At 35.2% G+C, this 16,101-nt stretch overlaps 1 protein-coding gene across 1 annotated transcript in view; it reads right to left on the bottom strand.

Moving 5' to 3' along the window:
* The window catches only part of LOC126834081 (unconventional myosin-XV), a 44,044-nt gene extending 29,387 nt beyond the window's left edge, over positions 1 to 14,657 (bottom strand). Inside the window, exons 1-2 of the mRNA XM_050565727.1 lie at positions 14,332 to 14,657; positions 707 to 807 (exon numbers count right to left, since the gene is read on the bottom strand). Coding sequence (XP_050421684.1) covers positions 707 to 778 — 72 coding nt within the window. The 5' untranslated portion in view covers positions 779 to 807; positions 14,332 to 14,657. The remainder of the gene's footprint in view (positions 1 to 706; positions 808 to 14,331) is intronic.
* Positions 14,658 to 16,101: the final 1,444 nt, after the last annotated feature.

The raw sequence follows: 16,101 nt of genomic DNA on the forward strand, positions 1-16,101 counted from the left end.
CAAAAATATTGAACATATGTAAACGCACGATTAAGTCATAATGTTTGCTCCTGTGGAATAATAGCAACGATTCATTCGGTCGATGGGCTATGACAAATTATTGATAAACCAACGACGTTATGCAGTTTTATATTTTGTTCACGACCATGTTGTTACGTTTAACCGCGACCGACTGATTACAATAGTTAAAGAGCAATGTTTCTTGTACACTTATGTATAGGTAGGTACACACATTTCAATGAACTCGCCGTACAGTGGGCGCATGATATTGCGCGTTCGGTTCCAATGAACCCGCCCGTCTGTCCGGCTACATAATATTATGCGACTTGTTGTCACTGCACAAGTACTATATAACATCACATATACGTCCTATCTATGCGAATGTATGTAAAGCCAGCAAACGACACGCGATATCCAAGTTATTTATATGAATATAACACAAATAACGAACAAATTTGTTAATAAATTTAAAAATCACTAGTGTGGGTCAATAAACGGTAAACGACAAGAGACGTGTCTTGTTCCTAGTCAAACCACCCTGTTAAGGTGCAACAATATGTATTATCAGCTCCCGGGGGACTGATAGCAGGGAAATATCGACCAAATGGTCGCATTGTTTGCTGCGAATGATGCAACGCGACCACGTTATTATTGTCGTCAATGTTATTATTACAGATAGGTAAATATTTATATATTATGTACATACCTTGTGCAGATCGCTGAGCGCTAGCGTGGGCTGCTGCTGCGCGTTGGACATTGCGTCCTGTGTTCCTGTCATACTGCGACCGGCATGTCGGGCTGGTTAACCTGTAACAAGAAAACACCGTCGTTATTATTGTTTTTGTTATTGCTGTGTACAACTGCATGGCCGTCGAAAAATAAAACTAAATAAATAATAATATTATTTACTACTATATTTAGACGAAAAACAAAAAGTCCTAGGACGGGGAATGATGGACACAGTGTAATAGTACTGTGAAAGGCCGACCGACCATATATAACGAGGAACATCCGATAATATGTACACAACTTATTATTATTATTGTTAAACAAAGGCCGCGGCGTCGAATCCGATTCTCTTTTAATATCGGTGAAAGCATCTGAGACTGGGATAATGATATTATTTTGTTTCTTTGAAAATCTTTCCATTTTTTTGACCCTTAAGAAGTTCAACGTTTTGGCGGCTGCAGCATATATATATATATATATATATATGCTGACGTAGGTTCACTCTATCCCCCGAAAGTTGTTGTTTACATACGGCGGCAACGGCGAGGCGAAACCGAGTTCCAGTAAGTCAGTCATCTTAGTATTATTATTTTTAGTGGCCTACGGGCTTCTCGACCGGAGTGGTGTTTTAAAGATTACATTCGGGGATAAACTTTTGCGGCGGTCGTCAACAATGACTGTTTACTCGGTTACACCGAAACAATATTATTAAAATATACATTAAATATTATTATATATTGTATAAAGTTTACATAAACGATGGCCGGGATATTATTATATTATATTACAATACAATATTTTGGGCAAGCACTCGATGGCCACTCAACCCGACTTCTAATACATTTTCCGAATGCGTTTCTCGAAAAGGTATCGTCCAAGTGCACTTCAAGTTTTTGTTTTTTTTTTTTTAAATTTATTTTAAATAAGTCAGATCGTGGTTAAAAGATCACATAATATATTGGTTTTATTCAATGCATAATGCATTGCTATGAATAAACTTCACAAAAAAAATATACATATTAGTTCACAATTTGCCGGAACCAACTAAAACACAAATTTTTTAAACATACAAATTAAGTAACATAAGTATATCGCCAGTCAAATAACCTACCTATTAGGCCGAGGTAAGCTTCGAACGTACTCTTAGCTCATATCGATAATTTTAATGTAATATTATTTTATTTGAGAAAATTGTACTTTTTAACTATGTAACTGAATTGTTGTAATTTGTAATTAAATACAATTATTTTTTTAGTAATTTACCCACCCATTTATACAATAGTACATTGGTACCAACGTTAGTTGTTGTTTATTTGAGTCATTGGTCGAATCGTTGATACTCCAGTAATAAGAGTAGGTATATATATATTATAATAATAGCTAACTGTTATGTCTTTACACGCATGTAGTTAGGTATAGTATAATAGTTGCCGGCAATTTTTTTACCATAATATATAATTGGTTGAAATCGGCAGACAGACAGTCGCCACATCAAATCGTTGCTTGTGCTGCAGTGTGCGTTCCATTAAAATAATTTTTATGTGTTGAGTAAGGCGAGTCGAAGGCGCCGTTTTTGTATTGATCACGATTCGTTCGGATTTCATTGCCGTCGCAAACGTATTAAATGTGTGTTTTTTTTTTCAAGACTTTCACGTTATGATATTTTTTATAAAAATGTTGAACTACGACCAGGGTCATGTAAATCACGATACGGCCACGGTGTGATAGACGAATAAATCAACTGCGAAACGCGAGAGAAACGCGTCAACAGGCAACCGGTTAAACCGCGGATCAATAACCGACCAACGAGAAAAAAAGCTCTGCCGACGTTCGTCATCATAGAGCTGGATATGTGATATGTTTTTAAGATGAAATTATCCCTCATTAATATACATTACTCTGAACAGACCTACCGCGGTACCAGACAAACATTACCACGTCCGCACACTGTACCAACTCCAACCGAAAATATCAATATATATATAGTTATATTTTTCAATATTAACTAAAGCGCATTATTTCTCTACTTATTTTATGTTCCGACCGTTGTGAGAAAACGTCTCGTTAATAGAAAAATATTCTTATTATTAACACACAACACACCTATGACATCGGTGGGCTAAGTTCGCGGGTGTGTGTCAAAGATCACGGCGCGCGTTGGATGTGGAATGTCCATATTATCATACTTATGGTTGCACAACACTACTTAATGTGCACGGATCTTGGGGAGTGGAAACGCAGTACTGTGTTCGTTTTCACTGCATAATAAATTATAGAAAACGACACATGTCGGCCACAGCCCTAAGATCGGCGACTTCACGTTGTAAGTATGTAAAAAAAATAATTGAATCTCGTTCCCTTCCCTTGTCCAAGCCTTTCCCTTACTGTATAAAAAAAAAAAAAACGTTTTACGCTGGATAATAAAACCATATAGGTATGACGTCCGCTAGGTTTAACGAATTTAATCAAAAACAATTAATGATCCCGTTAATTTGCCAAACCTGTCTGGCACGGCCAACATATTTCATTGATAATAAAATGAACATAATAGAATAGTATTTTAACAATGTATACACTAAGTACTACTTTCTAGTATATTAGCCAATTTTTTTTTTTTATATGACTGCTTCTCGTAGCCGAATTATCTTGAACGTAGCACAAAAAAAAATCAAAACACAATTTTCATCATTTTGTCGAAATCGATACACCGCAATCACCGTTAACCCGCCGCTCCAATAGATCAGACCAGATTCCAGACCGTTAATTGCCGCCACCACCGCCGTCATCCCGAATTCGTTCGACCGGAAAACACAAGCTTTACAATTTATTACAGGGTAGACGAATTCGAGGAAAAAGGCTAAGTACAAATTATATATATATATATTAACGTCCGGTCACAGAGCACATACCGCGGATTCGTTAAATTTCCAACCGAGAGTGCGGTCTGTGCAACAGCCAACCGTGAGAACGTGGTCGAGAGAAATCGCCTAATACAGCGATTAATAACGTTTAGAGGTTTTTTTTCTCCACACCTATAAATTGGTATAGCGCTATCCGCTATAAGAACATGGTATAATTTGATTTGGGTCCAATCGTATGTATAATAATACGACTTAATACTAATAAGACAGTTACAACTGGGCGAATACTTGAATTATTTAGCAACCGCTTATTAGAATAATTATAAGTAAAAATAATACAATAATTGTATTTATGCTTTACAAAAAAGAAAATAGAACTTAAAAGTCTTATTTTTTCCTATAGATCTAAGATAACAAGCTTAAATATGGATCGCGACACATAATGATATTCTTTCAACGTAGCCTCCTACAGTGAAATAAAGCGAAGAGATCTGTTACCCAATTTTAGTTAATTTGGGTAATCCCTCGAATTTTCCCTTATTTCACCATGTTTTTTAATGCTATTTATGTTGTAAAATTACCTTAAGGATACATTTAAATTCTTTAGGGTGACGCCAATGCGGGTTCTAATAATTGAATAAAAATGAGCTTTTAGATAATGGAAAACTTATAGAAGAAGTTGACATTATCTAAACTATAAAAAACTGTGATTAAAAAGTATTCACTACTGTTGATAGACATATTTTGAAGAACTGAGATTGAAATTTACAAATTACTCGAGTTATTCAATTAAAATAATTTAACTACTACCCATCCCTGTAGCGCGTGTTCGATTATTATGATAGTTATTTTTTTTCTTTGCTTTGTTTTTCAGGTTTTCCATTTATTATTTAATTGTATACATTTGAGCGTTGCTATAACGTGTAGTAAATCGTGTATGTGAAACAATACTGTAAAACAAAGGTCGGTCGAACTTTTATGCAACGGTTGTACTTTATGGACGTGACAAGGATTGTTGGAATATTTTCCAAGATGTTCCGTGTAGAAAGTAAAAGCTTGTTAAATAAAAAATAACACGAAGCACGGAGGAGGTTGCAAAAGGAATACGGACCAATGTACTTGAGAAAAATTTCTCCCTTTCGTTTTCGGAATAATTGCCGGTTCGGCGAGACTTGTGCACTACGGTCGAAGGAGAGGGGTCATGCAAACATCAGCCATAAACAAGGTCAGTAGGCTCGGGGAGCGACAAGACAGCGGTGTTATGCCCGACGAAACCGGTTTTTTATTCGTATCAACACAGCGACATTCCTTTGGCGAGGAGTGTAAGAATATATTATTATTATCGTTTCTGGTAAGCGCATTTCTTTTTAGTCTATACTCAAAACTGTTGCGGTGTCTCAAATAAACCTACTTTAACCGTTATGCCAGCTCCTATGCATATAAACAAGAGCTGCCTATTAATTAAACGGTAAAGTCCTGGCCGCGGCCATCGACCAGTGACCCCTCGACGAATGTGATTCTCAAATTCCACGATGAACTGACCTTAACCTTGCGACTCGCACTTGAAAAACATCATAACGAAGACCTCAGTACGCTATAATTATCGTTACCGTGATTGCTTATTGATCGACTGAATAATAGAGTTCTTAATTTTATATGCGAATAAACGATTCGACTAAAAGGCCGTCGCTTCTTTTTATTTCAATTCCGTTGTAATCGATTTGATTTCCACCGAATGAGTATTTTACACAGTAGTATAATGCTGCCTGTAATTTTTAGCAAACTACCCGGAAAAATCCTCTTCCAAGTTGTAACGTCAATTCAACGATCCGACATGTAGAGAACACAACGATAATTCAAACCTTTGATAATAGTATATTAATGGACTTGAGATTCAGAAACAGATTTCAAGGTCATTGGGGTTTAATCTCCGGGATAAAGTCACCCCCGGTCGGCCCGACCATAATTTATTCATGGTAGAGTTATTTCGGATTAAAAGCCAACAAGGAGTTGCAGCGAGAAGAAAACAAAATTATGGATCTGTAATAATGAAAAATAAAATACTTAATGATATAATAATATTCAATCTGATCACGAGTTGTATTATGCGTCAGCTGCTGACCGTTAAAAAAACAGACCCTAGTGATTGTTTTTTTTTTTTTTTATGGTAAAAATACAAAGTAGGAAAATTTAAATTACAAAGATTGCGAAACAACGACAACAACATTGAATCAAAAATAATTGTAATTTATTCATTAAAGCAATTCTTTTTTAGACGTCTTATTCGAAATTTGTTTTTCTAAAATAACCGCAAAAACTTTATTGCCACGGTAATCGCGTCATCGAAAAAATTGTGTCAATTTTAAAATAGCAATTATTTTTTTACTGCTAACCTCTACAGTATACTCATAATATGACGTTGTAATGAGCAATGTATAACGTAGTGGTTTATTTAGAGGGAAAACAAAACTACTGGCATAGAACACCACAGTGCCGTGTTAAAGGTAGAGCAGAGGTGAACAATATTTGCAGTTCTATAATTAAATTACTCTGGGTAATTGGTAGCTAGTAATCAAATATTATATTATAGGAGACCAATTCAAAAACTAACCTTATTTATTATATAAATTGAATTACCAATCTCTCTTTTGTCAAATGGGGTTGGTTAGGTTGTTATTCTTTCCATAATGATCTGTGTTAATTATTTTACAAAACTCCATAAGTTAGTACATTTTTAACTCTGCCATGTTTTTACTGTTTACAAAGTATGTTGTCAAGTTTTTTGTCTAGTGGATTAACTAGATCTGAGTACAGGATTATATTATTTTTCGAAATAGGAATATGTTGCTATTGTAAGGCTGTGGTCTTTCCTCAGGCGTTGGTAAACGAAATCAGAAATGACTATACTATGTATCCATCTGACAAGAGGACGTGGAGAGATACGTCTGCAAATTGATTTCAAGGTAGACGACGCGTCGTGTTAAACGTGCAACGGTAATACATAACGGATGCGATGGATTTATATTGGATTCGCAGGAAAAAAAAATAACACAATATAAACCAAACGTGATTTTCCCCTTCGAATTTTTCTGGAAAATGTAATATTTTATTCAATACGTTTTCGTCTTTCCCAGACCGTACTATTATATTATGACGTATAGCGTTAGAGATTTTCACAAAGATATTTCCTTTAACTATATAATATTATTTTTTTTATTGGCATTCACACAGTGTTACAACACGACAGAGCAAACGACAATGGCGGTCGCCACGGAGTGTATTGGCCATAGTTAATTCGGTAGAAGGAAAGTGGTTTCGAGTGGTATGATAAATAAACACAAAAATAAAAAATCGTCAAACAAAATGTGTTATTGTTTTAATGATACAAACAACCGAGTATAAGAGCAGGAGGCAGTAGTTTATGACAGCTGCTCCGATAAATATAAGAAAAAAATATCAGTTAGGAGAGATCAGAGAAAGAGATGGTTTTGGCGTGTGTTGAGAAGTTAACGGAAAAAAATCTAAAATAGTAAAACCTATAAGAGAAATTAGTACAGACTGCACGAGATAGAATATAGGTATTCAACGATTTAGATTAGATACAGGTCATCGAATAAGTAAGAAAATATCGAAATTAAATTATTAATAACAACTTATGTTCGACTAAGTCGTCTGTGATAAACAAGTACACATTTTTATCTAAATAATTTAATAAATTATAAAATTCATGTATAAAAATAATAAAAGTGTATTTTGAAAAAAAACTTATAACGTGCACGACTTCTTTGGCTAAGATAACAATAGGTATATATTTATATTTTCAATCGTAGAAGTGTTTAATTGTAATGAAATAATATATTATTTAAAACTTTTAATAGGTTAGTGGCACAATTAAAAAAAGGAACAGGTTTTATTTGTGTATTTTAACAACAAAAAAAAAGTTAATTTCTCTCTCTTCGGCGTTGTTAACATAATATACATTTTAATGCGGCCCGATTAGTGTGGTTATTATTTTTTTACATTTTTCTTTTAAGTTTTTTTGGATTGTTTCTACCGGTGTCCGGTAGCAATGTGAATCATCATTACTCGAAGAAGGTAGCTGACTGCGTTTTGTGGTCTCGTATAAGTAAATTCATATCATGAAAATAATAAAGTCGATTTGAAACGGTTTTTTCTGAATAAGAAATGCAAAACTGAAAAGGAAAATAGAATAAATAAAGAGGTACACAAAAGCTATACAGTATACTTGGAACAACAGACTGTGTATGCTTTAAGAGTTATATATTATTTGTCTCTAGCGGTGTTTGTTTTTATTGATATTTTTGAGAACGTGTGAAAAATATGCGTTTGTCATAAAATATTCTGTCAAAAGCTCAAAAACAACATTTATCCATGGCACGTTACACTGAAAATGCTTCGAACATTATGCTATGAACATTTATAATGTACATTTACCCAAGGTGATTTTAATTGTAATTAGTTTGTAACTAAACAACATTCTACAAACGACATAGACCTTCGCATCCACATCAAATAATACTAAAAGAGTATCATTAATAATCGGCGTTTCAAAACATAATGAAAACATAACTAGCTATTATGTAATGTGTTCGGTCGAAATACTAATAACAATACTCCATTAGACAAATACCTAACCTAAACCGACTAAATTTCTTAGTCAGTTAATAGCCCCGCTGATTTAAAAAAAATGTAATTGCAGGTGGAAAAAGGGTGATTTATTGGATCAAAATCAAGAAAAATATAAGTGAAAAAACAAAATATACAAATATAACCCTTCGATATTGTTTACTAAATTAATTAATTTAAGGTATTCTGTTAAGAATACAAATGTAACTCAAACCGTTGCGGGCGGTATACAAATTGAAATACAACGAGTAATAGTTGTTTTGTTGCTAATAATTCTGTACAAAGCTGTGGAAAAGGGCGATTCAATCGACGTTCTATAAGATGAAAGAAAATGCTCTATTAAGATTTCACATGACCTGTTGCAGCTTTTCCCAACCAATTGACCGTGCGTTTTTTTCCGCTTGCCGTTATTTTTGACAAAGTGAATACAGCGAGAATGAGTTTTATTTCCATTGAACTAGCATCGCCTATTGTGTATGTCCGTTCGGTTCGGAAAGGAATAATAATAACATGTTATATTATTATGTTGAGTTGCAGCATACGATACGACGGGTTTTATCTTAAAACAAGCGCCTCGCATAGTAAGTTGATCTGCGATTCAATTTGTTCTTTGTAGTTATTTTCTATATATTCTATTCGGGCGAACTATTGTTTATTATTCAAAAATAACAACAATTGATATCTCGGATTCAGTTTTCCGTTTGATGTGTGTACAGTGTATTTAAATTTATTTGGCGCGCCATTGACGAACCTAATCTATGTTTGCGTTGTCGACAGCTAGGTCACGTGTGCCCTCTATGTCAAAAAAACCGTTTTGCTCATTTTCCGTCGACCGTTCCGAGTTTCCTTTTTTTTACAACGTTAGTCGTCGCGTTTCTTTTGTTTGTTTTTAAAAAAAAGCAGTTGTGGCGTTCTCGAAATGAACGTTGCCAAAGCGATAAACACTTTCGCGTTCCAGTACTACACGGTTTGGATGAAGGCTCCCGAGCTTTTGCACATGTTCTACGAGAAACACTGTCGGGTGTCGTACGAAGGCGAACTGCTCCAAGGCCAACAAGCCGTCCAACAACATGCCACCGAAAAAGCCACGGTGACCGCTGTGACGGTGGTGTCGGTCCAAGGAGTCTTAAGTGCAACCGATTTGCTCGTCGTTTCCGTCAACGGATACAGCACTCACGGCCGTGGCAACCGGCCGAAGCGACCACGCCACTTCGCCCAGACCTTTGAGCTAAGACGTCATTTGACCAACAAGTTCTCCATCGTCACTTCCGTATTTCATACGTCCAAACCGCCAGACATCCGTTCTGTAGCCGTGCAGCAAGCTACCTTGAACCGGGTAACAGTTCACATTGATTACACAGCTTAATTGAACGCAGCTAAATGCACAAAAGGGCACACGCGAGGGTTGTGGACTCGTTGCGCGCCGTTTGTGTGCATTTAGCAGCGGTATTCGGTGTACATAATATTGTATAATAATATATTTTGTTGGTATACCCGACGATATAGGACGAACGCATCAAGCGTTATCGAAGAGCTAAGAGTAGGTTACATGAGCCGAAGAAGACCGGTCCGGCCGAAGTCGTCGATCAGAGCGTTTGTAACTACCACTGAACACCGAATGATAAAATTTATATTGTTATTACACATTATTCTTGATCTTTTACTTTTAGAAATCGTCGGTTTGTGTATATGGTAAAATAATAAAACTGTCGTCTATGACGTTTAAAATAAACAAAAAGGCCGTGTTCTTGTGATAAACAATTTAGTATTATTGTATCTCTGGGAGACGGCTCGCGTTGACACGTCGCCGTCGTTTTGGTAACGATGGAAAATGTTCACAACAATGTCGATGGTGGCCTAAATTTGTTTAAAACAATCTCTTTCTTTACTCAAAACCGTTTGCATAAGTCAAACAGTTTCCATAAGTTGCAACAGCCCCCCGGCTGTTTTCGTAGGTCGAGGTTAATTTAAAAGTTGGTTCTTAGACCCACGGGTCTATTAAAATCAAATTTGACATTATAGCATCTTTGGCGTAACGCAAAACGAATACTACACGTCCACGTACAGAAATATTGTATTATTAATACACCTACTTATGCGGCGAATAGGAATTTAAGTACCTGCACTTGTTCATTTAAAAACACAAAGTACATATGTTTGGCCTTTAAGTCTTGGGTGACGCAATATTATATCAGATGGGTTCTACGGTGTGATCTGTTTCGAGGATGACATTTTCACTTTAGACATGTTAACATATGGAACAGGAACCACGTGATTGCTTATAAATAAAAAAAGACCAAAAAAAAAATCTAGGTCACCTTTAGAAACGTCAACGAACGCCATCAGGAAATGCATTTCTAGTGCTTAGTTATGATACTGGCGCTGTTGTAGGACAGAAATATGAAATTTAAGTATATAGGATGTGCCTCTCTCGGGGAAAAAAACGACGCTCGAGTCCATCGGATATACATTGCGTCATAGGCCTATATAATAATAATATTGTTTACTGTACACGGACCACATATTTTGTACCCTCTTTTCAATACAACCACTGAACTGTGAGTTTACAGTCCAGTGAAAACAACGCGCTATCGGTAGGAGGCGTATAATGGGATGAGATAATATTATACAGATATTATTATAATATGTTTGTATATATAATTCAAATGGCTGTCGCCAACTCGTGTACCTCTTTATCATCACCGGTCGACCGCCGAATTCAGTCTCACGGTCTTATAGTAGGTACATCAGCGTTGCATCTTGTGTGGATTGCTCAAAGGTAAAGAAATGGTCGATGCAAGAGGCTCCTCGACCATTGTATAATATTACAGTGTAACAGTTGTAGCATTACAGTGGGCACGATCGGGTCGACGAGCATTCTTGTTTCGATTTGAGTCGGCTGTGAAAACGCATTCGGTAACGTCCGACCCAATTAATTATTCTAATTTTAGTATGTGACCTTGACTTCTGGTAAATAATTATATGCCTTCAAAACGAGAATATTGTATGATTGCATAACATTATTATACCATGGCTTTAGGTAAATGCTTCAACCGCAGGGCCTGAAAATATAATATCATCAACTCTGAACAAAGTCGGTAAAACGCAATATAAACCTCAACAAACTAACCCCAGCGGGTTCAGCAAATGTTTGGCATTTACCGAATAATGTGGGTTTTGCAAGGTTTTATTGGGTTGTATCATACCCTAAAAAACTTAACTGTTTTTTTACCGAGTTAGTGTTGACTTTGAATAAAAATATACATTTTCATCTACTCAGTCCGACTTCTGAATAACGATTGCTGAAAAATATTCCCAGAATTTTGTTATTTCTAGAAGTCCCCCGAAAAGTGATCAATAGTGATTCAAGTTTGTAATTATGTGAATTTAAAAAAAAACTTAAACTATGAATTCTAGTAAACAAGTGTTTGTTTATATGTTGACGTTTCGGACCCATCACTATAGTATACAATATACTGTACTGTATAGTCGCGACAGTGGAGCGATGAATATTGCTCTAAAGATGGACTGAATTATTAGTAAAAATAATAATAATATATATTTTATTTTTATTGATTCTTAGTTAGTTATAAGCGACACAATAATTGTGACCCCTGGAGCAAGAAAGTCGCGATAGTCAAAAGATTCTTAAGTAATGACTCATCTATTACCGGTTTACTGTCGGTTATTTTATTGTAGGTATCCCGATACGAGGAAGATATTGTAGTCTACAGGGCAAAGCTAACATGTATTTTTTTCTCAAATCCCTCGAGTAACACTTTGATTGCATGGGAGTGTTACAGTATATAATTTTAGAATTAAAAAACGTACAATATAATTATTGTTATTATTATGGTACAGTGACACGTGTGTGCTTAACCCATGCAACGATTAATCGGTCGGTTGCCGAGACTAGCAAGTTCAAGTTCAACAATAGTTTAACGATTCGTAACGTCTTTGACATCTTCTTTGATCATATTTGGTTTGTATTAGAGGTTTTTTTTTGTCCAAAATGTATTCTCGGTAAAATTAAATGCCAAACGGAAGCAGCTTGATTAATTATCCGCTATACAAGACTATCATAATATATTTTATAAAACAATTTCACGGGCAGTCGCCGACTGATGACCAAGTCGGCATACCGTTAGGCGATGGTTACGGATCATTGTATAATGTATAGAACGACGTTTGCATTAATTGTGGTTCATATGCGTACTTGAGTGGATTTAAAATTTAAAAAAATATAACTGTAAGTATTGCGCCAAGTGTACATAGTAGCAGAGTTCAGTGTGATCAATGACAGAGCCTTACCACGATCTACGTTTAGGAGGTCGTTAAAGTAATGTATAGCAATATAGATATATGAATCATTTCAAGTCCAATTTCTCAACGACAGCTGTACGTAATAAGTATTTAATCAGATGATGCTGATCGCGTGTACTGATACACTGTATGACGGTGGCAGTTTTTGAATTGCTGTTACTCAAGTATTTTATAGTATCTTTAAGTGTGTAATTAAATTTTACAAAACCTTGTAAAATTATTAAAAACACAATATTGCATTTACAGTGTATTTTACTGATCAAATATAAGTGACATTTTGTAATTGAAAATTACAAATTTAATTAAAAACAACAACTGCAGAAAAATATTGTTATTAATTGGAGTTTTGTCATTAACACTAATTCCACCGACACCTCTACGGGAAAGAGTTATTCAATATTTTTGGTTGCAACGTTCTTATTTTTAACAAAATATCTGGAATTCTTTGTAACAAGGTAGTAACTTAAATATGTAATTAAGGTTTTTTTTTCAATACTTTGGCCAGCCCCGACACGAGTACAGTTGAGCGTACACTGTATCGTTAATCGGTATTTTTCCCTTCAAAAATTGTCATTTTCTTTGGACACGTTGATCAAAGTGGACATACGTGGTACGTGAATAGCTGTTTTTTTTTTCTAGAAATTACCAACGGTGCCGCTAAAAGTTGCACGTTATGTCAATGGAAAATAGCACACGGCAAATGCGCAAACACTGCCTAGCATCGAAATTACCGCTCCATCATTACATTGTTGTATTTAGAGAACGAACGCCTGTCAGCCGGTATAACTTAATACTATGTATATTATTATTATTATTTTTTTTTTATGTAAAAATAAACTGTTATAAACCGCGATTTTGTCCTATGCGTTTTGAACGCTAGACGTGACCTACGACGAATCGTAAAAACGGCACGTACACTTTATACACGTTATTTTATTATTATCACTGTATACTATTTTCCGAGTAAGTAAATACTATATTAAAAAAAAACTGTACTAAATTACTTTGGGCAAAAAGAATAAAAAAATCAATTAATATTTCACTTGCGCGCGGTTATTAAAATATAGCAGTCCTATTATTCTGCTACATGTCGTCTCGACACGGTTAGGTCTTGCCGTTGTTCATTCGTATCTAGAAACGGTCATATTATTATAATAATATTCTTTTCATCTATCCTACGGGCGCGACCATTTTTGAGATTTTAATAAGGTATTATTATTTTTTTTTAGGCCTAAGCATAGTCCACCTAGTGGGTAACGTGCGATTGTTATAATTTGAAAATTTCCATACAATAATGCGCAATAGGCGTGTGTTGTTAAGTAGTTCGTGGTCGTGCATTAAAATCTTCCATCGCCGCCGTGCGGGTCTTCTAGGTCGTGGTACATACTCGACATGACAACCGCTCATACACGAGTTTGGCTGTACACAATCCGAGTGTATGTGTATGTACACTGTTTGATAACAATATTATTTGCATTCGTACATCGAGTAGAGTTACTCGGTCAAAATTTTAATAATAACACCCGCACACCTCGGCGGATATATACCTACTCTAATGTATTTAATTCAATATAGGATATTTTATACTCTGTCGGATGGGAATCTGGACGCGAAGATTTGGTCGATTGCTTCGGATTTTTGAATATTGTTTGGTATAGAAATGTGGAAAAAAAAGGGCGCGTTAGAATATTTCAAAACGACCGTCGCTGTACGTAGAGGTATCCGTCGTCGGCTCTCAGGTATGCGAAACGGACGGCCTTTTTGAACTCACCTGTTGAGAACGTGTCACCTGCTGGTCCCGGCCGAGACCGCGGTGGAATCCATCACTGGTCGCCGCACAAAATACGAATATAGTACTTACAACACTGTCGCCAAACGCACGAGTAAAAAAACTACAATTTATTCACAAAACAAAACAAAACCAAAAAAAAAAAACCGAAAAATTCCGTCTCGAAAACACGGCACGACACACCCGCGTTTCTTACACACCGCACGAATCGTCTCTGTGTTTGCCCGTCGCGGGTCCCGATGTTATTGTTTTGGCCTGGTGTAGCGTGGCAGTATCACGTTGATATCTGCTGTTGCTGGTGTGCACACACCGTACCTGTTTACTCTTACTAGGTACTACCTACCTACCTGTCGGACCGGTGAGGTCGTTTCACGGGCACAGTGTAGCCAACAAACGTAAAACTCGCCAAGGACACGCGGCCGTGGTCGGCACAACGACCGAGGTTCCCCAATAAGAAATTGATGCCCGTCGAAAAAATATACCAGCCACTACATTGGCGTCCTATTATGGATAGATACCCCCTTGACTTTTTTTATTTCAGATTCTAGATAATTATATTACCTAGATAAAACCGCTAAGATCTCTCATGACGTATAACAGGGCAGCAGCTATGTACGATATTATACTGTAATAATAAAATATTGTATAAAAAAGTGGTTTTAAGCATTTAAAAAAAAAATGTTCATATTATTTGCCCCAAGGGTGCGGAATAGATAAAATATCCACCTCTTTTTAATGGTCGATATTACAAAAAAACTGAAAATAATAATTATACACTTACAGCTGTTGAGAGAACAGATCACAGCGGATTAGAACATAATATTAAAAATATGTTTACTTATTTTGTTAACATGAGTAGTAAGTTTACCTATTGGTACCTATAATTTATCGTTAACATGGCTAACTAAGCGTGAAATATATGCGACACCTAAAAAAAATATATAAACTACTGTGTTATTTAATTGCTCGTACAAAAATCGAACAGACTAAAGTGTAACCTTGACGCAAAGACCAAAATACTCATACCCAGGTATTCTTCTGGATTTAGTACACTTTAAAGTAATTTACCAACTCTGTTTGTTTTTGTTTCTGGTCCGTTTAACCCGTGTACTACTTTTTTTATTATTAATTAAACATTAGATTAAAGTTGAAGTTTTATCATAAAAACAAAATAAAAAGTAGGTATATTACTTTTAATTTTCAATCACATAACTTTGTGTAAGTTGGTATATATTTTTATTTTTAGTATTTTTTCGACCCCAGTTGATGCAAACAATTCTTAAAATACTTCTCTTTTCTCAAGTAGTTTACAGAATTCGAACTAAATTTTTTTTTTTGATATCGTTTTTCTGTGATAGCAATGTAATTTATGTCAATTACCTATACTTGTTTATATTTTGTACAATAAAAAAAACTACATTTTACCGTTTAACTACCCTTTAAAAAGAAAAAACTAATTTTTTTTTAACTTAAACATTTTTTAATTATTATTAGTGGTAATCAAATTTAATAAAGATTTCTTATGAAAATTTTATAGCTAATAAAGATTATTTAATCGAAAATATAGCTGTTTATAGTATACTATATATATTTTCTGTGTAAGTATTCTATTACTTTTGAACGTCATACCAGACAAGCTGTTCAATATTAATTTCCCGTCGTTGGGATTTAGTTTTAGAGTAATAATAATTTTAGCCTTTGGGGATGACTAGATGGAGAAAACGTAACGACTCGAGGAGATAATTAGATAAA

The sequence above is a fragment of the Adelges cooleyi genome, unplaced genomic scaffold (genome assembly GCF_023614345.1).
Source record: "Adelges cooleyi isolate 19-005CV unplaced genomic scaffold, UGA_ACOO_1.1 ACOO_flye_CR_arks_rails_tigmint_CR_PRNA_21, whole genome shotgun sequence".
NCBI lineage: Eukaryota > Metazoa > Arthropoda > Insecta > Hemiptera > Adelgidae > Adelges > Adelges cooleyi.